The sequence below is a fragment of the Rhincodon typus genome, chromosome 34, assembly GCF_021869965.1.
Source record: "Rhincodon typus isolate 14 chromosome 34, sRhiTyp1.1, whole genome shotgun sequence".
Classification (NCBI taxonomy): Eukaryota; Metazoa; Chordata; class Chondrichthyes; order Orectolobiformes; family Rhincodontidae; genus Rhincodon; species Rhincodon typus.
Window position 1 is genome coordinate 11,833,690 of NC_063365.1, and position 27,632 is coordinate 11,861,321.

At 41.7% G+C, this 27,632-nt stretch overlaps 1 protein-coding gene across 1 annotated transcript in view; it reads right to left on the bottom strand.

The window, feature by feature from the left end:
* comtd1 (catechol-O-methyltransferase domain containing 1) overlaps positions 1-24,971 on the bottom strand; it is a 37,358-nt gene extending 12,387 nt beyond the window's left edge. The window contains exons 1-4 of the mRNA XM_048616135.1: positions 24,817-24,971; positions 22,005-22,110; positions 20,079-20,197; positions 12,302-12,356 (exon numbers count right to left, since the gene is read on the bottom strand). Of these exons, the coding sequence (XP_048472092.1) occupies positions 12,302-12,356; positions 20,079-20,197; positions 22,005-22,110; positions 24,817-24,876 (340 nt within the window). The 5' untranslated portion in view covers positions 24,877-24,971. The remainder of the gene's footprint in view (positions 1-12,301; positions 12,357-20,078; positions 20,198-22,004; positions 22,111-24,816) is intronic.
* Positions 24,972-27,632: the final 2,661 nt, after the last annotated feature.

The window sequence follows — 27,632 nt, forward strand, 5'->3', positions numbered from 1 at the left end:
GAGTGTGGCATCAAGGAGCCCTAGCAAAACTGGAATGAATGGGAATCAGGGGGAAAGCTCTCTACTGGTTAGAATTATACCTAGCAAAAGGGAAGATCTTTATGGTTGTCAGATCCCATGGGATTGGCAACGGACAGAAATTAGTTACAAAGAAAAGAACTGAAGAGAAAGCAGGGCAGTTTGATTGCTTCAGACCTCACAGAACACAAAATCTAGGTAGAAATCCCAAGGAATATGAATCATGGTAATTGGTCTCCATAAATCCATTGGATACTGGATCAGAAATAGGCCATTCAGCCCATGGAGTCTGCTTTACCATTCAATGAGAATATCACTGATCTGACCATACTCAACTCCAGTTTACTGCCTTTTCCCATAACCCCTGATTCCCTTACTGTTTAAAAATCCATCTTTCTCAACCTTGAATATTTGAAATGACCCAATCTCTACAGCCCTCTGTTGTAAAATACTCCACAGATTCATGACCTTCAAAAGAAGGAACTCCTCCTCACCTCCATCTTAAATGGGTGACTCCTTACTTTGAGATTAAGCCCTTTGGTCCTCAGCTTTCTCAGACAGGGAAACAACTTCTCCGTATCTGCTATTTCAAATCCCCCAAGAACCTGACATGCTTCGATAAGGCCTTCTCTCATTCTTGTAAATTCCAATGACTACAGGTTCAACCGACTCAACATCTTCTCATAAGAAAATCCCTCTGTACCTGGAATCAATCTAGTGAACCTTCTTTGGACTGCATCCAACACCAATATAATTTTTCCTTTAATAAAGGGAATCAAAACTGTCTACAATATTCCAGCCATATCTTGTGTAGCTTTAGCAAGACCACCCTATTTTTATACTCTATTCCCTCTGAAATAAAGACCAACATTCCACTTGTCTTCCCTCTTAGCTTCTAAATTTGGATGCTAGGTTTGTATATTACATGCAGGAGCACATCAAATCCCTTTAGACTGCAGAAAGCTGCAGTCTTTCTCTATTTAAGTCATATTCACCTCCTCTATTCTTCCTGCCAACATCCATAATCTCACATTTTTCCATAGTCTGCCACATTTTTGCCTACTTATCTTAACCTGTCTATATCCTCCTCCAGGCTCTGTGTCATTCCCACCATCTGCCTTCCCAGCTATTTTGGGTCATCTGCAAACTTGACAACAATACATTAATTTGCTTCATGAGTGATTAAAACACATTGTAAACAATTGCGGTCCCAGCACTGATCCCTGTGGCACTTAATTGTTTACAGGTAGCCATCCTGAAAATGCCTCCAATCCCAATTCTCTGTTTTCTATTTGTTAGCCAATCCTCCATCTAAACTAATATAATGCCCCAAGACCATGAGCTCTTACCAAGTAACTTTGTATGTGAGGTACTTTATCAAATGTCTTCTAAAAGTCCAAATATATTATATCTACTGGCTTCCCTATATCTGTCCTGTTTGTTACAATATAAAATAATTGAATAAATTTGTCAGGCATAATTTCCCCTTCATCGAGCCATGCTGACAGCTTGATTTTATCGCCTACTTTTAAATCTTCCAGTATTGCCTCCTTTATAATGGGCTCAAACATTTTCCCAATTACAGGTGCAACATGTTGCTTAAGAGCTTTCTCATGTCCTCAGCTAGTTTTGGTCGTCTAATGGAGGCCTACAAAAGTGGGCCTCAGGGCCAAAGTTTTGAGTTGGCAAGATCGGAGGCAGTAATGGCTGTCGTGGTGTTTGAACCAAGATACAACAATGTGCTCCCGATCTAACAGGCCTTTGCTCTCTCTCTTCTCACTGAGGGGCAATTTTCAAGCTCAAAATTGGGTCACAGTGGAGAAAATGTTAGGGAAGTGCTGGTGGTTTAAAGGGCTAGTTTCCAGATTTTTTTTCCTACTAAATTGATTCTGCATTTAAAATTAATTTTTTTTATTGCCTGTCAAGCAATTAATTTACTGCTGGTGGGTCAAGACTGTTAGGCAACATGATGCTTAAGAAGGATCACAATCGTTTGGGTAGACAGGATGGACCAGTTGGATTTTTTCCAATATTCAGGGGATGTGGGCATCACTGGCAAGGCCAGTATTTGGTGCCCATTCCCAACTGCCCTGGAGAAGGTAAGCTGCCTTTGTGAACCATGACAGCGCATGCGGTGTACATACACCCACATGCTTAAGAGGATTTTGACTCCGTGATACTGAAGGAACAGCAATATGTTTCCAGGTCAGGACAATCAGTGACTTGGAGGGCAACTTGTAGATGGTAGAAGTCCCATGTATCTGCTGCCCTTGTTCGTCCAGATAGAAATGGTTGAGAGTTTGGATGGCACTGTCTCAGGAAGTTTGGTGAGGTGCTGTCCTGTCTGTCATTTTCACGTCCATCTGTATAAAACCCAAAGGTCACTCAATACTCAAAACGAGTGAAATGGCAGAATTGACACATATGGGAATAAACCTCAATTTTATCTGTGTGTTCATGATGGGGGCGGGGTTGAAGGATGTACCGATTTAGTGCTGCGATCTATAGAGGTTTCAACATTGTGGAATCAAATGGGTTGATCTGAAAATGAAGCATGCCCAGTTCTAAATATCCTGCAGGGTTATATAATTTTCAGTAAAAATATTAACATGCAAATCAGTAATTGTTGGGTAACAGTTTCTTAATATTTCTATCATAAATAAATAATTAGAAATTTCTAATTCTCCTTGCTGCTGGAGAGCCAATAAATCTGTTAAGAAGAAATTACACTGCAGTTTCATCACTACCAGCCTAACTACTACAAACATTTTAATGCATATCTGGTGGGACAGTAACAAACTAGGGTATGTTTCTGATCCCTTTGCTTTTACTTGCTCACTCAGAAGAGGAAGGAACCTCCCACCCTCCCTGCTTTGTGTGACCCCCAGTTCTCCGAAATCCCAGACTGAACAAAATGCTTGCTATACATCAGTGAGTGGTGCTGTGACATTCAATTTAAGTGATTGACATTGTGTGGGATCCTTTTGTGTCAAAGCATCGACCATGATTATCAGTTTATAACCTTCTTAGAGGTTGGAGTCAGGTTTGAGAGATGAGCTAGGTCATAATTCGCTGATAATATAACTTACATAAGGATGGAAAGACCCAGGAAGGGAGGTGATATAGTTAAGGCACTGACTGCCAATCAGGGAAGCAGTGAGGTCAAGTCAGTGTGTTCCAAGCTCTAATTCCATTATCAGGGAGGTGGCGGAAGTAGTTGCATGTTAAACTGTTGTCACAGAGAATGGGTTACGAAATGAGGAGAGTAGTTCAAGTCATGCGAACAGTTCACTGGTAACTCCCCAGAGAAACAGGAAGCTAGGAAAGTGCTTCTGAACTTTTACCATTGTTCTTGGACAAACCACCTTTGTGTGAGCACTATGTAATTGTGGGGTCCTCCAAATAAATGCACCTACATGCATGTCCTGTACACACAAAAGTGAGCAGTGGGAAATGTTGCACTTAGTGTCATACAGCATGGAAACAGACCCTTCGGTCTAATTAGTACACACTGACCATTTCCCAAACTAAATAGGTCCCTCTTGCCTGTGTTTGGTCCATATCCCTCCAAACCTTTCCTATTCATGTATTTATCCAAATGTTTTTTAAACATTGTAACTGAATCCACATCCACCACTTCCTCTGGCTGTTCTTTCCACTCACAAACTACTCTGTAAAAAGGTTGTCCCTCATATCCTTTATAAAAACAAAAACTTTCTTCACTCACCTTAAAAAATGTCCCTTGTCTTGAAATCCCCCACCCTAGGGGAAAAGACCCTTGCTATTCACCTTATCTATGCCCCTCATGATTTTATAAACTTCTATAACGTCAACCCTCAACCTCCTATGCTTCAGTGAAACAAGTCCCAGCCTATCCAACCTATTTTTATACCTCAAACCCTCCATTCCAGGCCACATCCTGGTAAATCTTTTCTGAACCCTTTCCAATTTAATAATATCCTTCCTATAGCAGGGCAACCAGAACCGTACATAGTACTCCAGAAGAGGCCTCACCAACATCCTGTACAATCTCAACACAATGTCCCAACCCCTATACTCAAAGGTCTAAGCAATGAAGGAAAGCATGCTAAACGTCTTCTTACCCACCTGTGATGCAAACTTCAAAGAATTATGCACCTGAACCCCTAGGTCTCTCTGTTCTTCAACATTACTCAGGACCCTAACATTAACTGTATTAGTCCTGCCCTTGTTCATTTTACCAAAATACAATACCTCACATTTAGCTGAATTAAACTCAATCTGTCACACGTCAGCCGTTGACCTAATTGATCAAGATCTCTTTGTAATCTTAGATAATCTGCTTCACTGTCCACTATACCACCAATGTTGGTGTCATCTGCAAATTTACTAAACATGGCTCCTATATGCTCATCCAAATTGTTTCATATAAATGATGAACAACAGTGGACCCAGTACCGAACTCTGCAGAACACCACTGGTCACAGGCCTCCTGTCTGAAAAACAACCCTCCACCATCATCCTCTGTCTCCTCGCGTCAAGCTAATTTTGTATCCAATTGGCAAGCTCACCCTGAATCCCATACGATCTAATTTTACTAATTCATCTACCATGCGGAACCTTGTCAAAGGCTTTACTAAAGTTCATGTAAACAACATCGACCGCTCTGCCCTAAATGTTTTTGATTACTTCCTCAAAAAACTCAATCAAGTTTGTGAGACATGAATTCCCTCGACAAAACCATGCTGACTATCCTTAATGAATCTTTGTCTCTCCAAATGCATGTAAATCCCATTTTTCAGAGTCACCTCTAACAGGGGAGCAATTATTTTTGTCGGCAATCACTTGCATTTATATAGCACTTTTAATACAGAAATAAATCTGACTCTGAGGACTTCACAGACCTCTGTCCTTTCGCAATATTTTCTTTGTATTCAGAAACGAAGCAGTTTTAATAATTCCACAAAGCATTCTTGTTAAAAAGTGGGCAGCCAGTCAAAATTCAAACTCAAGATCTGATGCCAAATGGTATTAGCAACTGTCAACATTTGCCTTTGAATCTTAAGGCTGTAGGTTCAACTCCCATTTCAGAACTTGAGCACAAAAATAAAGTTGATACTCCCTCACTGCTGCAGTGATATGTTGCACTGTTGGAATTAAACCAGAGTCCCATCTGCCCTCTTAGGGGGACATAAAAAACCCATGGCAGTTTTTTGAAGAAGGGAGTTGATTTAGCCAATATTTAATTATTAGCACAAAAACAGATTAACTGGGCATTATCACATTGCTGACTGTCTGCAGGTCAACCTTCACATTTCCTATACAACACTGACTACACTCAAGAAGTATTTCGCTAGCTGTAAATCATAGCCTATGTTCATGAAAGCCACAATATCTAATTGACTTATTTATCTAATAGGCTTTCTAAATCGTGTTATGCAATACCAGGGCAATAGTCCATTAAGGCCACCAGCAGACAATTCCTTCTCAATTTAGTTAAGAGTGCTAAAGCGAAAGTTTCGATTTGTCCAACAGATGGATCAGTTATCACCCAATTAAACTCCTTTCACACAGTTAAAACAGCACCAAAGTCACACTTGGTTTTTGTGTGTGAAGCTTTACTGAAACATCATGGTGTTGGCTGGGATACATGAGTGAGGTTCAAAAATATTGTTTGTGAAAGCCATTGCCATTATACACTTGTCAAATTGCTCCAGGCAAAAGAAAAAGTCAAACAGAGACTTGCAGGAATTACATCAAATGTCAGTAGGTGAACATGCAGAGCGCAGTAATCATTGTATCATGAAGTTTAGGATCAGAATAGGAAATGACAATGGTCAATCCAGAAAAGAATAATGAATTAGCGGAGAGCGGATTTCAATGGGGCAAGATCGGAGTTGGGCCTGACAGACTGAAACCAAAGATTGGTGAGAAAAACTGTAACTGTACAATGGGCTACCTTTAAAGAGGAGATGGTTCGGGTACAGTAAATGGTATATTCTATCAAAAGGTGGGACAAACAAATCCAGTGCTCCCTGGATGACAAAGAGGGTGGAGAGCAAGGTAAGAAAGAGTATTTATGATCAATGTCAGGTAGTAAATACAATTAAGAACAAAAGGTGAAAACAGAAGGGAGTTGTAAAAGCAATTAAGAGAAGCAAAGGATGATTATGAAAAATAAACTGGCAGGAGGCAAGGCTGAGGTGTTAAATGAATATTTTACATCTTTACTTGATGGCAAGGCAGATACTGCCCAGGCCATGGTGACAGAGGAGGAAAGTCAGTTACAAGAAGGGTTTAACATTGATAAGGCACCCAGACTGGATGACATGCAACCGAGCAATGGAAATTGCAACAGCATGGCATTAATCTTTCAATCTTTCCTGGATTCAGGGATAGTGCACAAGGACTGGAGAATCGCAAACATTACAGCTTGTTCAAAAAGAGAGATTGTAAAGATAAGGGCAGTAATTGCAGGACTGGGCAGCAATTACTGCGTTTATCTTTAATGGAGAAGCTGCTAGAAATAATTATTCAGAATAGAATTAATAGTCACATGGAAAGATGTAGCTTACTGGGAAACAGCCAGTATGGATTTGTTAGAGGAAAGTCAATCTGACTAAATTTGTTCAATTGTTTTTTGAAGATGTCATAGAAAGGGCAAAGCTTTTGACATACTGCCACACTACAGCCTTGTAAATTAAGAGGTCATCGAGTAAAAAGGTCAGCAGCAACAAAATTGGCTGAGGAAGAGGAAACAATATTGTCTAGTAGGTATTTTTCAAGCTGCAGGAATGTCTTTAGTTGTGTTCTCCAGTTGTTAGTAACGAGATCCTTGCTTTTCCTGATGTATATAAATGATCTAGATTTCGGTGCGTGGGGAGAATCTCAAAGTTTGCAAACTACACAAAACTTGGAAGTACTGAGATAGAGTAGGAGTCCAAAAAGACATAGCAAATAGGTGGAATGGGTATGAAGTTCAATGTAGAGAAGTTGGAGGTGATTCATTTTGACATAAGAACACAGAGGGACAATGTACAATAAAGGGTACTATTGAAAGGCACGCAGGAGCAGAGAGTCCTGCATCTATCTATGCATGAGTTATTACAGATGGCTGGGCAGGTAAGAGCTGATCATAAAGCATACAGTATATTAGGTTTCATAAATAAGGGTGTAGAGTACAAGAGCAAACAGGTTTTGCTGAACGTATATATGCCAGCTGAGGTCTTACTGTGTACTGTTCTGGGTGCCACACTAGGAAGGATTTGAACACATTGCAAAGAGTGCTAAATAAGTTTATGTAAATGGTTCCAGGGATGAGAAACTTAAACTACGAAGATAAATTGGACAAGTGGGACCATTTTCCATGTACAGATTTGACAGAATTTTTCAAAACCACAATGGACTCAGAAGGGGCCAAACTGTTCCTGCTTGTAAAAGAAACAAGAAACAGGGTTAAAGCATTTTGCAAAAGAAGCAAGTGCAAGATAAGAAAACACGTTTTCACACAAAGTAGTTACGATAGAATGCCTTACCTGAAAATAGGCAGGTGGAGGTGGGTTTGATTGAGGCATTTGAAAGGGACGAGATGATTGTTTAAATAGAAATAATGTGCAGGGTTACAGAGACATGGCAGAAGTTTGGCAATAATTCAAAATACTCAATCAACGCAGACACAACAGACCAATACAAAAATTGTGTGATTCTTTGAGATTGCAAGGATACCTGTAAGCTCCGTGCTAAACTTTTGTGCAGCCTTACTGCATGACATATTCAGTACTTCTTAGGCAGCTAAATGCAAGCTTAATTTAATATAAACCAGTAGGTTCTATATCTAGCTTCATTTTAATGTTAATGTTAATTTTATTTAGTGACATGCAAACTGAACAGTGCACTTTAATCTCCCTTTCCTTTTAATGGCAGAGTAAAACTGTGCACGACACTCTGCCTGGGACAGGCATTTCTCCACTAATTTCTCCATTTTGAGCTGTCACAAGCAGGTACAGACACATTCAATGATATAGCCACAATATTACAAAGAATTCTGAACTCATGTCTCTTAAGGGCAATTGGACTACTTCCAGCATTTCTCTGCCAGATGGCTCTGATTGAAAACGAATGGTTGCTTTGAAAAGACCTGCCATTTCAACATTATTCCTTCCTTGCTTTCACACAATACACACATTGAACTAGGAAGAATTTTCATCGACATTGTCATCAGCCCTGACAGGAGATTAAATATTTAAGAGTCACACTGAGAAATAGGATGACAATAGGAGAGTCTGCCCATTCAGTCTGCTCCACTATTCATTAAGATCATGGATGCTTTGATAATTCTCAAATCCACTTTTGTGCCTTTTTTCTCAAAACCTTCAATTGTCTTACAGAGTAAAATCGGTCTATCTGAGCCCAAACATACTTAATGACTCTATTCACTACCCTCAGAAAAGAAATTCTCCTCCTCTATGAGCAAACTGGGTGATGCCCTCTGGTCCTGGAGTTTCCTACAAAGGGAAATCATCTCTCAGCAAAAAGCCTGTTCAGCCCCCTAGGAATCTTTATGTTTCAATAATGTCACATCTTCCTTGCAAATTCCAAAGACTTGGCTCAATCCACTCAGCCTCTCCCAAGAAGTTGTCTCCAAGTCCAGGATCAACCTAATGAACTTTGTTTGGACTGTCTATAATCTCAGTATACCTTGCCTTGGATAAAAGGACCAAAACTGCTCAGTATTCGAGATGCAATCCAATTAGTGCCTTGTATGGTTTTAGCAATATCATTTTTCTACAGACTTCCTGGTTTTATAATCCATTCCTTTCAAAATAAAGGCCAGTATTCCATTTCCCTTCCCTGTCACCTGCTGAACTGAAATGCTAGCTTTTTGTAATGTTATATCCCTAAATCCCTTTGTGCTGCAGATCTGTGTAAATAGTATTCAGATTCTCCAATCTTCCTGCCAAAGTGCATAACCTTACATTTTCCCACATTATATTCCAGATGCCATGTTTTTGCCCACTCACTTCACCTTTCTATCTCCCTCTGCAGAATCTTTGAGTCATCTTCACTAATTGCCTTCCCACCTACTTTGTGCAAAATTTGTAACAGCACAGTCACTTCCCTCATCCAAGTCATTATTATATATTATAAATAACTGTGGCTCTGGCATTAATCCCTGTGGAACTCGACTAGTTAAAGGTTGCCATTCTTATGCCTCTCTTATCCCATTCCATCTTGTATTAGTTAGCCAAACATCTATCCAAGCTAATATACTACCCCCAACACCAAGGACTTTTATCTTATTAAGTGGCCTTCGTGCGGTACCTTATCAAACACCTTTTGGAAACAAAATATATTACATCCACTGGTTTCCCTTTATCTATCCTGCTTGTTACTTCCTCAAAGAGAGTCCTCATAAATTTATCAGGCAATATTTTTTCTTCATGACATCATGCCAAATACGTTTGATTAAATTACACATTTCTAAATGCTCTGTTAATTACACCCTGGCTAAAGCAGATTCTATCATTTTCCCAATGATAGATGTTAAGCCAGCTGGCTTCATAGCAACATGCTTTTTATCTCCCTCCCTTTTGGGGATGTGGCGAACTATGGAGGGAGTTGCCACTGATATCCTCAATACTGACTCCAGACTCCATCAGAATCAAACATCAGCAGGATGTTTGCCACCTACTGTATCCAGAATCTGACTTGGGAACTAGATCTCAATGCCCACACTCACAGTCACTGACCTCCCAAGGTCAATCACTGAAAGCTAAAAGATTTAATTGAAGCCTTTCATGGGGGATCTGTCAAATAGTCTGGTAGTGCTTCATGTCTTTGCCAATTGTATTGGATGAAAGGCTCATGGAGGTTTACACTAATAAAAGAGAAACTTGCGTTTAGTTCACAATCTTAAGATGATTTTATTAATGGCTTGATGAGGGGCCTATTCCTGTCCATATACCTGTACATCATAAAGCACTTTGCAACCAATGAAGCGGCAACCAATTTACACACAGCAAGCTCCCACAAGCAGCAATGTGATAAATGACCAGATAATCTTGTTTTTAGCCATATCAATTATGGGATAAACATGGGCCAGGACTCCAGGGAGAACTTCTCTACTTTCTTTGATATGTCAAGTGGGCAGTGTCCATTGCATTATGGCTGATATTCTGAGCAAAGGGACCAGTAAGGCTCTGCAGTTATTCATATCAAGGTGATATGATGATGTTGGGAGCTCTTGTGGTGCAGTGGTAGTGTCTATTCCTCTGAACCAGGAAGGCCAGTTTCAAGCCCACCTCCTTCAGAGATGTATAATAACATCTCTGAACAGGTAGATTAGAAAATATTGACAATGACATGATGAATGGGATAAGAGAGGCATAAGAATGGTAATCTTTAACTAGTCAAGTTCCACAGGGATTAATGCCAGAGCCACAGTTATTTATAATATATATTAATGACTTGGATATTCACAAACCAGGATTTCTCAACATTAACTCCCTCAGCAAAATATGGCCATGCAGATGCAGTTTTCATCAGGGAGTAGAGGTGAAAATCCAAGAAACCAAATCACCAGGTCAAAACTAACGTGAATTTCCAAAAAAAAAAGTTACAATGAGTTTGATTCCCACATTAGCAAAATGAAATATTATTATTTGGAAGATAATTTACAGAGGATTAATAAATCAGCCATAATCCTATTGAATTGTGGAGCAGCTTGAGGGACTGATTGGCCTACTTCTATTCCTATTTCTTACAGTATTGTGTGGTTACCTTTTCTGCTTGTGGAATTAAATGCAAGTTATTACACAACGCAAACAAAGGTCAATTTTTTTTGTATCTGCCTTACTGTCGTAGAATCACAAATCAAAATAACAAATATTCCATTAAAGGAACTGGGGGGGGATTGTAAGTTGTTGCAATGTTTAAGCAGAATTTAGGAAAATGGTACAGTTTTAAATCAATCAGCTAGGAGCTATTTCCATAGAACACAGGCGCCACTTAGAGGAAGTAAGGGTGCAATCTCACATCCACCTGATCAAACTCCATATCTTAACAAATGGAGGAAGATTGAAAAAGGATGGTTTGTCACCCCAGTTCCTGTGCCCTGATCAAGTTACAGTGGAAAGCTCCTGGTCAAAAGCATGGCCGTTACCTAACAGCATCATGAACACATTTTAACTTGCTCTTTCCTAAATAATTTTCTATTCGAACATAGACAATGGCAAGATGACTGTGTGTAGATAGCATGTTGGATATGGGGCTGACATCCCCCATTCTACTACAGGAGTGTAATTGTTCACATGGAAGCTTGCACAAGGACATAGCACAGGAGATGGCCATTCAGCCTGGCTTGACTGTGCCAGATCTCTGCAAGAGCAATTCACTGAATCCCATTCATCATCCTTTTCACCATGGCCCAGAAAGCTTGTAGGCAATGTTCCCATATATCTGCTATTAACCTTCTAGATAGAAGTGGTCGTGGGTTTGGAAGGTGCTGTTTGAGGAAAGTTGGTGAACTTCTGCGGTGCACCTTGCTGCTACTGAGCGGTAGCGGTGGAGGAAGTGTCCTAGATGGTGCTGAGCTTCTCGATTGTTGTTGGAGCTTCACTCATCCATGCAAAGGGGGAGTACTCCATCACACTCCTGATTTGTGCTTTGTAGCTGGTTTTCGGGAGTCAGGAGAGGAGTTACTTCAGGATTTCTAGTCTTGGACGTGCTCTTTCTTGTAGCCATGGTATTTATATGGCTAGTCCAGTTCAGTTTCTGGTCAATGGTAACCTCCCAGGATGTTGATACTTCCTCCCTGTTCCTCTCTGAAAGAGCTCATTGGGATCTCTCCTGCCCAGCCGAGGGGGCAGACAGGACCATGGTTTAGTATCTTGTCTGAAAGATGGCACCACAGTGTTTGCAACATCCCTAGAATATGCCCTACAGTGTCACTCTGAATGACATGCTCAGAGGACCTACAGCTCACTGCCTTTGGGCTCAGAGGTGAGGTTAGCTGTCCCAGCTAACAAGAGGGGCAAATGAAAATAATTTTGCATTAAAATGCTGGTGATGGGTCTTTAGAGTCCCACAGGTTCCCTCACTGATGTGTAAATAAATGATACTGCGCAGCTTGATAGAGTGGAGACACAACTGGAGTGGTTACTGTCCTCAATTAACCCTCTTACCCCAAGACAAAAGGACAAATGGGGCTAAATTATTAACTCTGGCTGAAAGGCTATACCAGTCCTGCCAGTGTTAAAGAATTAATCATTACTTGCTTGCAGTTTCTCTTCAATGCTTTACACACCTAGTGTTTCAGTTGCTGGTTTAATCCGAAGGTCAATTTTATGCTCCATCCCAGCCTGCAATAAATCAGAGCAGAAATTTAATTTTTAAACTGCACAAGACTCCAACATGAATGAATCATTTAATGTCAAGATTGTTTTTACTCAGTGGTATAGGGCAGAAGGTTCTGGGGACCTGGGTTCGAGAGATGGTGGAATTTGAATTCAATGAAAAAAAAAAAAATCTGGAATTAAAAGTCTAATGATGACCATCAACAACGGATACATGGTCATTGAAAAAAAAAAAATCCATCTGGTTCACAATGTCCTTTAGGGAAGGAAACTGCTGTCCCTACCTACACGTGACTCCAGACTCTTAAAATTGAATTTTAACTGTCCTCTGAAATGGGCTGAGGAAGTTGCTCAGTTGCACCCAAGGGCGGTTATGGCTAGGCAATAACTACCCACATCCCATGAGTGAATAGAAACAAAAGGAGCCACGTGCAAAAAGAAGGAACAGCGCGTGTCGAGCTATATTCATTGGGACCAGGGTGAACCAATTCATCACAGGCCTCCCAGCAGCAGAGGGCACAAAAGACAGGCTAAAATCAACAGCACTCGCTTGCAGCTATCCACGTTACTAACAATACAATGGAGGCAAACAACCTTCCAAACCCACCATGCACTGGACAGCAACAGCAGGTGGAAGGAGATTCACTCTCATTAGACACCAAGTACAATCAGACTTTGAAAACTGGGAACAGGATTAGTTTAGCAGGAAAGTTGACGTTTCAAGTTGGGACCCTTCTTCAGACCCTTCTTCCTCCAGCTCCACACCGTTATCTCTGACTCCAGCATCTGCAGTTCTTACTACGTCTGACAGGATTAGCTTAGCTGCTCTGGGCAATTGCAACTGGAGTTTTTAAGTAAATGGTGGTCAGTTCCAGGCCCCACCAAGATGCAGAGTTACACTGTGCTCCTCTGGCAGTGTTTTCAATGATAGGGAGAGCACGAACTAGTACAATCATAAGCATCAGGCTAGGCTTTTCTCTAACAGTTTGGTGCAGCTCCAATGGCACCAGAGTGAAGACATGGGCTGACACTCTGGGTGTGGGTGTGTGCTGATCAGCTGACAGGAGCTGTGCAGCCTCCTTAGGCGCCACTCAGTGCCCAAAACCAAAGCTCACATTCCTCGTCTGGCAAGGTTGAGCAAGTGCCATCCCCTGAGGCAGATGTTAGGTGCTGTACTTGTTTTTGCACAACAACCTCCACTCAGGGATACCACTCCAGTGTTGGAATGCCCCGAGGCTGCCAAAGCCTTCGGAAGCAAGCACAGCGCAACTAAGGCAAACAAGAATCACAGAATCCTGACAGTGTGGAAGCAGCCCATTGAGTCCATGCCAACATCCAAAGGGCATCCCAACCAGACCCACTTGCCTACCCTATCTCTGTAACCCTGCATTTCCCATGGCTAATTCATCTAGTCTGCACATCCCTGGACACTATAGGCAATTTAACATGGCCAATCCACCTAACCTACACATCTTTGGACTATGGGAGGAAACCCACGCAGACACGGGGAGAATGCGCAAATTCCACACGGACTGTTGCCCAATGGTGGAATCAAACCTGGGTACCTGGTGCTAACGACTGAGCCACTGTGCCGCCCTCAACAACTTAGGTGAATGCAGGAGAGCTACTCCTGATATAACATTTTTTTTTTTTTAAGAAACCTGTTTATGACAGCATATCCAACCCCAAGAGCACCCCAATTCCGCCTCCCCACCCCCACCCCCACCAACCCCCACACTCACCCCACCTTGCCAACAACCCAACTCTAGATCATGGACTTAGTCAACTCTCTACCCCTAACTCGTGAACTTCAACCCTGACCACATCACCCCAAGCTTCACACTGACCATCCCCCTGACCAGTTCAACTAAATTTTTGGTTACAACCTTTAATCAAAAAAAGGCAGCAAGTCACCAGAAAGATAGAGAAGAGGGTGAGAGAAAGGAAGAGAACATTACTTATACAAGGCCTTCCTTCATTCATTTTCAAATAATTTTATTTCCAAGTAACAGTTGTTTCTAAAATAAATGATGTCCAGAATTGAATTGGAGTAATTGAAGAATGACTAAGCACTGTTTAGGAATAATCTTGTTTCACTCTTACCGTACCAGTCACTACAAATCTATCCAGAGAAGGTAGTGCTGCAAAAGCTGACCAATAATGTGAAATTCAACAAAATGTGTGGCTGAACATTAAGCTTTAGAAAACATTACTGTGCTCACATTTCATTAACACATGGCAGATCAGAGAAAGAACTAATCAAAATTAAATTCAAAATATGGGTCTCCAATCCAAAAATTCAGGAATTGAAGTAATCTCAAATACATGAGTAAATAAACACATTAATTCACACCATTGGGCTCTTACTACCTTAGTTAGGTTTATTGATAAGTCAGAATACATGATTTGTGGACCATGTCAATACATTCTGTCCCCTCTCACTGCACAAAGTGCAATGAAAGCTGCCATTCTCACTCAGAGTCTGGTCTGACGTTACTGTAAGCCAGAAATCTCAGCAGCTCAGCGGACACAGGGAGAATGTGCGTGATGTTTGCATAGTCGCACGAGGCTGGAATCGAACCCATGCCCCTGGCGCTGCAAGGTAGCAGTGCTAACCGCCGAGTCACCGTGCCGCCCATGATGGACACGGAGGACTCCCGACATGAGAGTCAGAGTGGGTATCGGGTGAAACCAGCTTGCCACTTGGACACCCAGCCCAGCACCAATGTCTCAGGGCATGCTCCAGGGCAGTGGTAGCACACACCCCACATTCATAGACATTGGCATCCACAAAGTGCCATCCTCTCTGCACCATCATGGCACATCTCTGATCCATGTACAGAACACTGCTGCACTTCAATGCTGCAAACCAGCATCTCTCAGTGCAATGCTGCTGTACCCTCAAGGGCAGTACCCAGCTTGCTCTCCAAACGCTTTCACAATTTGCACCTACTTGGATGCATCTCTGCCTCGCCTTGTCTTTTAGCACAGACACAAAGCCAGGCAGCGTGAGATGGTTATCAATAGTCACCAGCCAAAGAGGTGGCCATGATGCTACACGTCACCATGCTCTGTTACTGTTACACCTACGTGTGCACTTTCCCACTGGTCAGTGGTTGCCATTCTCCCACCCATCCCTGGCAGCAACACCCAACCCCCTTGCCACCAGATGCCAAAGTGTCCTTTCATTCACTGCCCACGAGTTGGCCGTGGTCCCACTGGGTGAGGAACAGATTCAAGGTGCTAAAAGATTTACTCCTGTTCCTGTGTTCTGCGCTATGATTGAAGGACTCAGTATAGCGGAAACCAGATTTGGATCAATGATTGGTGAATGACGGAAGTGGAAAAAAAATAACAAAACAGGGAGGATGAAAACGGCACTAAGTTTGAAAGTGGCTCAACAGTGGCAGACAGATTCAATCTGCCCAACTACTAACAATGCAGGCAGTACTGTTCCACAGGAAATTCTAGGCTCAACATTTATACAGTTAAATGGGCCAATTGGCCTTCTTCCATCTGTTGTCATTCTTTGTTCCAATGACCAGCCACAGTTAATATCCTGTTATACATTCATAGAATGTTTTCCTCTATTTCTACATAGACAATTTGAATTCAAAATGTGATCAATCCATTCTTTCCACATTAATCCCTTCTAATCCTGGACCCTGTTCACCTACCTTGAAGACTCCACCCCAACTTAAATTGACACTGAACAGCAACTTGGTCCCAGGGAGTGAAGGCTAGTGTCTCCTGGCTCAGATAACCCTCCATTAATCTGGCACTACACATTCTTATTCCATCACAACACTGCCATGATGTAATCTGTGGGACAATGTTGTATTAAACTGGTCTCACAGCAGGGCAGTGACAGGGAGGACAGGGGTAATGAGATACAGCAGATCTAGGTTACAGAGGTTCTCAACAAAACAGATGGTCAGCCAGCAGGGTGCCCAACAGCCTCCGTTTCAGGTGTTAACTGCACATCACACTCTTAATTACACCATCCCAACCTCAGGGGAAAAAGATCATCTATAGCTACTAGCTTCCCGGAGCTTTCACAGTTCAATTTGCTGCTAGGTATTAACTACATTAAATAAACACCAGCTGGCTTCGAACTCAGTCATTTCAAATAAAAAGACTGTCTTTTCTCATTCATTGTTGGGATGAGGGCATCGCTGACCAGGCCATGTTTTATTGCCCATCCCTAATTGCCCAGAGGGCAAGTAAGGGTCAACCACATTGCTGTGGGTCTGGAGTCACATGTAGGCCAGACCATGTAAGGATAGCATTTTCCTTCCCTAAAAGGAATCAGTGAACTGGATGGGTTTTTCCAACAATCAATTCACTGCCATTGTTAAACTCTTAATTCCAGATTTTTTAAATTCAAATTCCACCACCTACCATGGCGAGATTCGAACCCAGGTCCCCAGAACATTGTCTGGGTCTCTGGATTAATAGTCCAGTGACAATACCACTAGGCCACTGCCTCCCCAGTGGATATTGCCAAAGCTTGTTCTACTGATCTCATCAACTTCCCGCATCAACAATTCCGGCCACAGTGGTTCAGAACATCATTCATCACTGGACGCTGAAGATATCCAAGCCGTTGCCTCAATACTGATCTTTCCTAAATTCTGCAGCTGGAGACAGAGATAAGGATCTAGTTTAGTTGCTCCTGTTTTAGTCCCTCATTCCTCTTGTTCCCACTTCCCTCCAACTCTCAAGCTAAACACTGTAATATCTGCATCTCTGTTGCTCAGTGAATGATGTCTAGGATGTGTGGCGGTGGCCTGGAGTGCTGTTGCTTTTTTAATAGGTGTTCAGTTCTTTCTGAATTTAGTACTTTCCTTCATTCATAGCCGTGTTAGTCAGATGAATGTGATCCCTATGTAACAATGATGATAATTATACATTAAAACAAAAAAAAGAGAGGATTTCATAGAATCAGATTCATACAGCATAGAAAATCAGCCCAGCTATCACTGGCTCTTTTGAAGAGCTGCTCGTTTATATTCCTGCAATCTCCCCTCCTTCAGCTATGTATCAGATTCTCATTTTGAAGCCTGCCGGTGAATCCATCTAAACCACTCCATCAGGCGATGCATTGCAAAGCATAACCACACACTGCCTAACGAGGATTCTCCTCGTGTCGTCTCTGATGCTTTAGCTGTACGGTGCTCTTTCAGACAGCTAGAGATTCTGAAAGGCTCTGCATAAATCACATGCATTTTATAAACACACTTTTAATTGGCGTAAGAAGGTCCCAAGATGTTTCAGGGGAGCAATTACCAGAAGAAAAAAAGATACTGAGCCAGGCAAGGGGACGCTGGTTCAAGTCAAAAGTTTGGTCAAGGTGATAGGTTTTAAGGAACATGTTCAAAGAGGCAAGAAAAGCTGAGAAGTGAGAGAATGTCAAAGCTTAGGGCCTGGGCAGCTGAAGGCAAGGGTACCAGTAGGTGCTTAAACTTTGGGGTACACAAGGAGGAGAACAGGGATAAAGGCAGTGCAATTCACTCCCCTCTTGGGATTTCCAGCTTCAGAAAGTTACTGAACACACTGGCCATCACAACAAGCATTGTTATTACAGACTGAATCAGTCAACAGAGACTCCGTCAACATCCCAAAGTCAAGATTGGATATGATCGTGAAGAATTATCATTTGATACTGGCACAGAGTCCAACAGGAAAAGAAAACTCTGCCTGTGCACATTTTAGCCACTGAATATCTAACAAAGAAGGAGCAGGGTTTCAGATAAATGTTCATGGAAGAGAAAAGGTCGCTCTGTGACAAAAGAATCGACATCACAAAACTTTCCACAAGCGCTGTCTCCAGTTTAAACCATACCCAAGGTTTCAGGAATCATTGCAGGTCATGGAAAAGATGGAAAAAACTTTTATCTTCCTCAACTATTTTCAGTATTAGCAGGACAAATTACTCAAGATAGCCACTGAGACTTGTCAGCACTATTCAGGACATTAAACCCACGATTATCAATGATTCAGGACATTAATCTGGCACTGCTCAGTGAAGGCAGTCAACATATGACCCAAAGATAGTAGGAACTACCGATGCTGGAGAATCTGAGATAACAAGGTAAAAATGGTCAGTGATTTTTCTGAAGAAGGGTCTAGACCCGAAACGTCAGCTTTCCTGCTCCTCTGATGCTGCTTGGCCTGCTGTGATCATCCAGCTCTACACCTTGCTATCTCAACTTATGACCCCACTTCATTACCTCCCTCCTTTTGTTCTGTAATAGTGCATCATTTTGCTGCGAGTTTCTGAAGAAGAGTCTACATCCTGAACATTAACTTAGTCTTTTCTCTTTTGCAGGTTTTGACCTGCGTGTGATTTTCTAGCCTCAATTTTAGGATTTTCTCTCAACATTTAAAGTCCAGTTGGCCATCACCCTATATATTTCCAAAACAGCATGACTCCCCTTTACAGAGACCAGAGAGAGCATTTCCATATGGTTCATTCAGTTGGGGTCAAGGCCAAGCAGATGGAGTGACTGGCTCATGACCAGCTGCTATATTGGGCTCCCTCTCATATCTAAGTACTCACTGGAGCCTCCTGTGAATATGGGTAAACTTTTTGCTTTTAAAGCCCCTCATTTGTGAAGATGACGGAGAAGCCCTGCTTAACTCTGCTGCCTCTCAGTCAATTTGATGCAAGCATTGAATTAGCAGTCACTCACTGTGCAGTTCAAGCATGCAAATGTGTGTTTATGGAACTGCAGCTACCCTCACAGGGCTCCAAACAACATAGCTCAATCTCATAGACACAGCACTGAGGGTGCTGCTTATTTGAATATGGAACTCTCTGTAGCTGACTGATATCGTTATCATAAAGGCCTAGTATGACTCAGTGTACCAGCTGCAGTTTTAAAGAATTTGTTTGTTCATAGGGAGGGTTCACGTGAGCAATTGCAATTTAATTATTGCTCAGACATGAATTAATTCTATTAACAATTGCCATTCAAATAATAGTCCTCTCTCAATAATCATTTTCAATGCCTCCACTACAGTCATCAGAAGGTTAGTAGAATGGAGTTTGATTTAGAATGCTATTGATCTGAAATGTTATTGATCGCCTTAGCTGTGGTGGTGCAATTTATCAAAACGTGAGCAGGGTTTCCAGAGCAGGTTGTTGGAAGTGGATTGGCCTGAAGCCTCCTCAGTGAGATGGAAGCCCTCAATAAAAAGGATTTTTGCTTTTAGCTTTGTACTTACAAACCATCAACCATGCAGGGAAAAGTCTCCAAGACACAGCTGCATTATTGTAATAGCGTTGAATTGACACAGCATGGTGGAGGAATGCACTTGCTTATGTAAAAAAAGCTATCGGAAGTCTTTGGAAATAGCCATAACCAATACTAAACTCATCATTGAATAGCTAAATAAAAACTGAAAGAACTGCGAATGCAGTAAATCAGGAACAAAAACAAAGTTGCTGGAAAAGCTCAGCAGGTCTGGCAGCATATGTGAAGGAAGAAACAGCATTAACGGACCTGAAACATTAACACTGAATAGCTGAACTTGCTTGAAAGGCTGAATGGCCTACTCCTCATCCTAGATGTTTCCTCCAAAAGGATAAATAGTTTCATTTTTGGGGACATGGACATACGAATATTTGACAGCACAAAGTTTGATGAGCCCACACACACACACACGTTACAGTTAACTTGACCAGTCATACTGAGCAGTGCTCATGCAGGAACTGCTCTTCACCTCCCTCCAGTATGGTATTCCAATATTGGCGTACTCCAGGTTGATATCACAGGCGATGACTTTCCCATCATCCGGTATTGCAAGTGCCATGTTTAAGCTGTTATATCCAGTGTAGACACCTGAAGAAACAAAACAAGCTGGACATCAAGCGGCAAAACGAAACAGCAGCTTCGCTAAAGATCTGTTGGTAGAAGTTGATTTGCCTCCTGTACAAGAATGCCTCAAAAAGATATCAAAATGGCCCAGTCACACTCAGAATTTGCAAACACCGGGGCTCTGTTTGAGCTTCTCAATCTCCTTCTCTCAACAATCTAGGTGCCAGCTCAAATCACAAGACATTGATCCCATCTAACAGCCAGGGACAGGGATGTGACTTATTGTTCCCTGTCTCTATGAGCATAGAGTGACGGTGAAAGCCGCTAATATTGCTGCTCTACATATTGACATATCAGGCCATGTCATCAGCCAAAGGCTTCACAAGGTCATTGATGCAAAGTAAATGATAGAAGTTTCTGGATTTTAAAGGCCGAGGGATTGAAATCAGATATTGTCACTGCCCGTCACTCAACTGCATGCTGCCCCATGTGCAAAGACAGATTTGTATTCATACAACATTTTCGATTTCTAAGGATGATGCAATTAAGTACTTTTCTTAAAAAAATGTAGTAGTAACTCTTACAAAGCAGGAAATGCAATGTGTAATCCCATAAATGTGATTAATGGCCAGATAATCTGCAGAGTCATGCTGGTTTAAGAGATAAATATTTGTCAGTTTTTGATCTCAGTTAGCCTGCAGCATATGAATAACCTGTTTTGACTCCATTCCCCTGGAGGTCAGAATGACACAGTGGTCATCAAGTCCTGGTCCATTGCCTTCTAAAGCTTTTCTCAACATTATAAATCTTCCCTATTGCATGACTGCGGCATCCTGAACACTTCTCCTAATCCCCTACTCTCTAACACACGCCGCCTTCAACCTCCCTGACTAAGATATCCATTATGGTTCAAAGATAGTATTCCTGCCTCTGAGACAGTGTCTATTTAAGCCTTCTACCTCAGATCTTGGCAGGTACTCCAATGAAGTACTGAGTGTGTGCTACGTTTGAATGTATTGTCTTTAATGTAAACCTTTAAACTAAGGTCTTTTGTGCCCTCTCAAATGGGCTTAACTGCCTCTTATTTTGAAGAGCAGTACAGTCATGCCCAGTGTCTGAATCAATGTCATTCAGGCTGAAACATTTGTTCTTTGTGGGAACGTACTGTGTGCAAACTGGCTGTCAAATTTCCTATATTACCATGGTGATTGTTCTTCAAATGTAGTTACTAAATGGAGGCACTACATAAATGCAATTCTTTCCACCACTGCCCAACCCTTTTAGGGCCTTCACAAAACGCAGTCTTGATCAAACATTCCCAACACATCTTCAGCATCAGTTGTATTTTGCTCCTGTGAATCACTGGGAGATTTCTCCTGTTAAAAATCACTTCATCTGGATTGCAGCTGGCTTCTGGGGAGCTGACTCAAAAAGGTCCCTCAGGTTTATCCTACACAATTTCTTGTAGAGCTCATGAGAATCACATTCCCATCATTCTAAACCACCTAAAGCCAAAAAGGTCCTGTTCACATGCAATGAATAATTTTTGATTAAATACATCTGTTGATCGCACATTCTAAGTATTACATAACTTTACTTATTGCAACCCACTTGGACAAAATTACATTTTTGCTCACCATTAGAACCCCTTGGATGCCCATTGTCAGTCCAAGATGTATTTTCAGTTTATGTCACCCATAGTGAACCATTAGTGATCCTTAGATATTGCATTGTTCTGTACGAATGCTTCTTCGTTCATTAACATTGACTTCCACACAAGCTGGTTTACCAGTGAAGTGCAAAGTCAGGATTCTTGTGGAAGTTTACTTACCTAGTTCAAGCACCTTCTTTGCTTTAATAAGCTTTGCCAGATTGCCAAAGAATTGAGCCTGTTCACAAGCCACCAACATCACACACATTCGATCCTGGAGAGTCCGCTGACAAGAAATTTTACAAAGAAAATTTTTTTAAAAAAAGGGAGAAAGAGATTTCCAAACACATTGCTTTTTAGGAACATAGGAACTGGAGTAGGCCATTCAGCCCTTATGGTGTATTCCACCATTCAGTGAGATCATGCCTGATCTGTGGACTAACGCAATATACGCTAATACCTTTGCTTAACAAAAAAAATTATTAATCTCAGATTTAAAATTAACTGATTTAGCATCAACAGCCATTTGTGGAAGAGAGCTCCAAACCTCTACCACCCTGCATGTGTAGGAGTGCTTCCTAAATCTGTCCTGAACAGCCTGGCAGTATGTTTAAGAATATGCCTCCTAGTTATAGAACCTAGAAATAGTTTATATGCCCTGTCTTTTCCTGTTAATATCTTGAAGGCTTCCATCAGATTACTCTTTTAATTCTAAAAATTCTTGAGGAACAAGCCTAATTTGTGTAATCTCTGCTCATACCTTAACCCCCGAAGTTCAGGGCTTTTTTTTAGTAAACCTATATTGTATTCATTCCAAGGCCAATATATCCTTCCTATGGTGAGGTCAGGGTTAGGTTTTCAAAGATGTACCACTCTGCTGATGTCCTATCAATCATGGTCAGTGGGTTATGAGCAAAGTACGTCTGTTTTGTTTCTTCATGTTTTGACAGTTGCCAAGTCTGTGCCACTCGCTATCAATTATAAAAATGCATGGCAATGAAAATGTGGCTTTAATTTTGCAAGACAAAAAGTGAACGATTGAAAACAGAGATTCAAAGCATCCAAATTACAGCTGGAAAATGCTTGTATAATTCATTCAATGTGTACACAAAACACCTTTGATTAGCACAGATTGGTTATCTGTAACGCACCCCTTTGAAGGCCTTCAACTGGTTAGCCATAAAGCAGCTAAAATGATGTAGAATGTATGAGAAAATATTAATTAGGAAGCTCCCAGCAAAAATTAAATCTCTACAGGACAGGTAATTAAGAATATGAAACCTTACAAATGCCATTATCCATTTTGCATGCTGTCTCAGCATGTACAATTAGATTACAAGATCTAGCATCCTTTGCATTTCTGGGAAAATAGTCAGGACGCAAGCCAAAACGCAAACACTGGTTTACTGGACCATTGCCGAGTCACCTACAATGCTGTGACCTGGATTCACAAACAAGTCAAGACCAGGTAAACACGCCAGATTTTCTCTCCTGAGATAACAAGGTGTAGAGCTGGATGAACACAGCAGGCCAAGCAGCATCATAGCAGCAGGAAGGCTATGGAGGGTCTAGGCCCGAAACGTCAGCCTTCCTGCTCCTATGATGCTGCTTGGCCTGTTGTGTTCATCCAGCTCTGTACACCTTGTTATCTCAGATTTTCCAGCATCTGCAGTTCCTACTATCTCAGAGTTTCTCTCCTGATCAACATCAATGGACCTCCAAACAATCTGATGTTTTCACAGTCACCATGTCAGGGATTAGATTTTTTTTTTTTTTAAAAAAAAACTTTTTTTTGTACAAAACGTCTGACACGTTGAGAATTATCTCAGGGCACAGCCACAACCCCTTTCTAAGATGGAAGCTACAAATTTCAGCTGGGTCATTTGCTGGGTATGTGTAGCCTTCAGATGTCTTTGGAGACAAGACCTCTTGACTAGACATATTGCTGGAACTAAGACTGAGAAATGAGACTCAGTTTACGGAGAAAAGGATCAAAACTCACTACCTATATCAAAAGGGAACCTGACAACGAACCATTGTAAGCACTTTGTAAAAATGGACTGTTATGCCCCCCTTCACGGGGCAACAGTCAGGTTTTTACACTGGAAACTACTTCCTGTAAGCTTCCCTGATATAAGTTGAATTTTCTTGTGACAGAAAGAGGGACAGCCAGAAATACTAGTCACCTCCAGGATAAGATTCTCCCTCTTTCATTGAAAAAGGTACCTAGTTCGGCAGAAACGATGAACCCGGAGAGAAAAACACAGTCTTAGCTGCTTTGCGGGTAACCAGTTGAAAGCAGTACGAAAGTGTACCAAAGGGGTGTGTAACAGATAACCAATCTGAATTAATCAAAGGTGTTTTGAAATGCATTTTTGACTTATGATCAGACCGATGCAACCCAGTCCTTGACTGAGTAGTACAAACATTTTCCCGCTGTAGTTTGGACGCTGGGGATTGGCTTTCAATTGTTCACTTCGCCTTACAAAATTCAAACGCGTTTTCACGTAATGTGAATGTAATCTTTTACAAAGATGGAAATCTACCATACAACTGTCTCCAGAAGAACCACTGTTCAACTTAATTCCTTCAATGAACATGAGTAACTCTTTCTGTTGCACCTCCCACACAGTGTACATCATCGTGTCTGTGTCTGTGTGTATTACAGAATTTGGAATGTCTTTTACCTGTTAAATAAGTGTTATTCAAGTGAAGTATAGGTTTCAATAAACGGACTCTTTGATTCTGAATATCAGAAGGAAGTCTGTCTGGCATGCCCTTCATATTTATTTCATGATCATGTGCATATGATTTTAACATTTCAAAACTCAGTTATACCAAGCTCCGGAAAGAGCGGAATTTACGTTCTCCACCCCCCAACTTGGTCATCTAAGTTTACTGCCTACATCCAGCTCCCTGGTCTTTTAATTGTGGCTAGCCTTCATTCTACGCTTAGCATTAAATCCCACTGAATGGCAATTAACTCACTGACCATCCTTAGCTTCTTCAGGACCGGATGCTCTCGGAGAGAATTCTGTAAAACGTAATCCATTAAAGGGTCTCCTTTTGCATCACCGTGGCTCTTAAAGGTTCTTAAAAGTGAATAACGGCGTGAGAACAACTTTCTCCCTATGAGAAAAAGTCAAATGGTTAGCTAATCAGGTTGCCCAAATTCTTATATAAATCCATCACAAAAGCACCTAAATAGCTACAGAGATAGTGGATGCATTGGTTGTAATTTCCGAAAAATCCTTGGATGTTGGAGAAGTACCAGAGGATTGGAAAGTTGCCAATGTGACAGCCCTATCCAAAAAGGGAGGGAGGCAAAAAGCAGGTATCTATAGGCCAATTAGCATGACATCTGTTGCTGGAAAAATATTGGAAATCAATTATTAAGGAAGTAATAGCAGCACATTTGGAAAATTGTAAAATAATCAAGCAAAGCCCAGCATAGCTTCATGAAAGGGAAACTGTGTCAGACTGATTTGTTAGAGGTTTTCAAGGATAGAGGGGATCCAGTAGATGTGGTGTATTTGGATTTCTAAAAGGTGTTCATTGGGTAACTCACAAAATCATAAGATAAGGTAGCAATCATAACTCTGTTACTTTTACAATAGTCATGGAAAAGGATAGGTACATACAGCAGGTTAAGGTTTATAATTGGGGGAAGGGTAATTACAATTCTGTTAGACAAGAACTGGGTAACATAAAATGGGAACAGATGCTGTCAGGGAAGAGCACTATTGGAATGTGGAGATTGTTTAAGGAATGCATACTGCGTGTGCTCGATATGTTTGTACCTAGCAGGCAGGGAAGATGCGGTCGAGTGAGGGAGCCTCGGTTCTCAAGAGAGGTTGAACAACTGGTTAAGAAGAAGAAGGATGCTTATATGAGGTTTAGGAAACAAGGAACGGAAAAGGCTCTAGAGGGATACAAGTTATCCAGGAAGGAGATGAAGAAAGGACTTAGGAGAGCTATAAGGGGGCATGAGAAAACCTTGGCAGAAAGGATCAAGGAAAACGCTAAAGCTGTTTACACGTACGTGAGGAATAAGAGAATGACCAGAGAAAGGGAGGGCTGATCAAGGGTTGTAAAGGGAATTTGTACACGGAGCCTAAAGAGATAGGAGGGGTCCTTAATGAATACTTTTCTTCAGTATTCACAACTGAGAGGGACCTAGTTGTAGAGGAGGACTGTGTGAAACAGGCTGGTAGGCTACAGGAGGTCGATGCTGGTAAGGAAGATGTACTAGGAATTTTGAGGAACTTGAAGATAGATAAGTCCCCCGGGCCTGATGGGATTTATCCAAGGATTCTATGGGAAGCAAGGGAAGAGATCGCAAGGCCTTTGGCAATGATCTTTTCATCCTCACTGTCCATGGGTATTGTGCCAGAAGATTGTGCCAGAGAGGCAAACGTCATTCCCTTGTTCAAAAAAAAAAAAAGGGAATAGGGATAACGCCAGAAATTACAGGCCAGTTAGTCTTATGTCAGTGGTGGGCAAATTATTGGAAAGGGCTCTGAGAGATAGGATTTATGATCACTTGGAAAGGCACAGGTTGATTCGTGATAGTCAGCATGGATTTGTGAGGGGTAGATCATGCCTCACAAACCTTACTGAATTCTTTGAAGAGGTGACCAAACACATGGATGAAGGTGGAGCAGTGGATGTGGTATACATGGATTTAAGTAAGGCGTTTGATAAGGTTCCCCATGGTATCAGAAATTTTGGATCAGAAATTGGCTAGCTGTAAGAAGACAGAGGGTGGTGGTTGATGGGAAATGTTCATCCTGGAGTTCAGTTACTAGTGGTGTACCTCAAGGATCTGTTTTGGGGCCACTGCTGTTTGTCATTTTTATAAATGACCTGGATGAGGGCGTAGAAGGATGGGTTAGTAAATTTGCGGATGACACCAAAGTTGGTGGAGTTGTGGATAGTGCGGAAGGATGTTGCAGGTTACAGAGGGACATAGATAAGCTGCAGAGCTGGGCTGAGAGGTGGCAAATGGAGTTTAATGCGGAAAAGTGTGAGGTGATTCACTTTGGAAGGAATAACAGGAATACAGAGTACTGGGCTAATGGTAAGATTCTTGGTAGTGTGGATGAGCAGAAAGATCTCGGTGTCCATGTGCATAGATCACTGAAAGTTGCCACCCAGGTTGATAGCGTTGTTAAGAAGGCGTACAGTATGTTAGGTTTTATTGGTAGAGGGATTGAGTTTCGGAGCCATGAGGTCATGTTGCAGCTGTACAAAACTCTGGTGCGGCCGCACTTGGGAGTATTGCGTACAGTTCTGGTCACCGCATTATAGGAAGGATGTGGAAGCATTGGAAAGGGTGCAGAGGAGATTTACCAGAATGTTGCCTGGTATGGAGGGAAGGTCTTATGAGGAAAGGCTGAGGGTCTTGAGGCTGTTTTCGTTAGAGAGAAGAAGGTTAAGAGGTGACTTGATAGAGACATACAAGATGATCAGAGGATTAGATAGGGTGGACAGTGGGAGCCTTTTTCCTCGGATGGTGATGGCTAGCACGAGGGGACATAGCTTTAAATTGAGGGGTGATAGATATAGGACAGATGTCAGAGGTAGATTCTTTACTCAGAGTAGTAAGGGCGTGGAATGCCCTGCCTGCAAAAATAGTAGACTCGCCCACTTTAAGGGCATTTAAATGGTCATTGGATAAACATATGGATGATAATGGAATAGTTTAGGTTAGATGGGCTTCAGATTGGTTTCACAGGTCGGCGCAACATCGAGGGCCGAAGGGCCTGTACTGCGCTGTAATGTTCTATGTTCTATGTTCTACGGTAG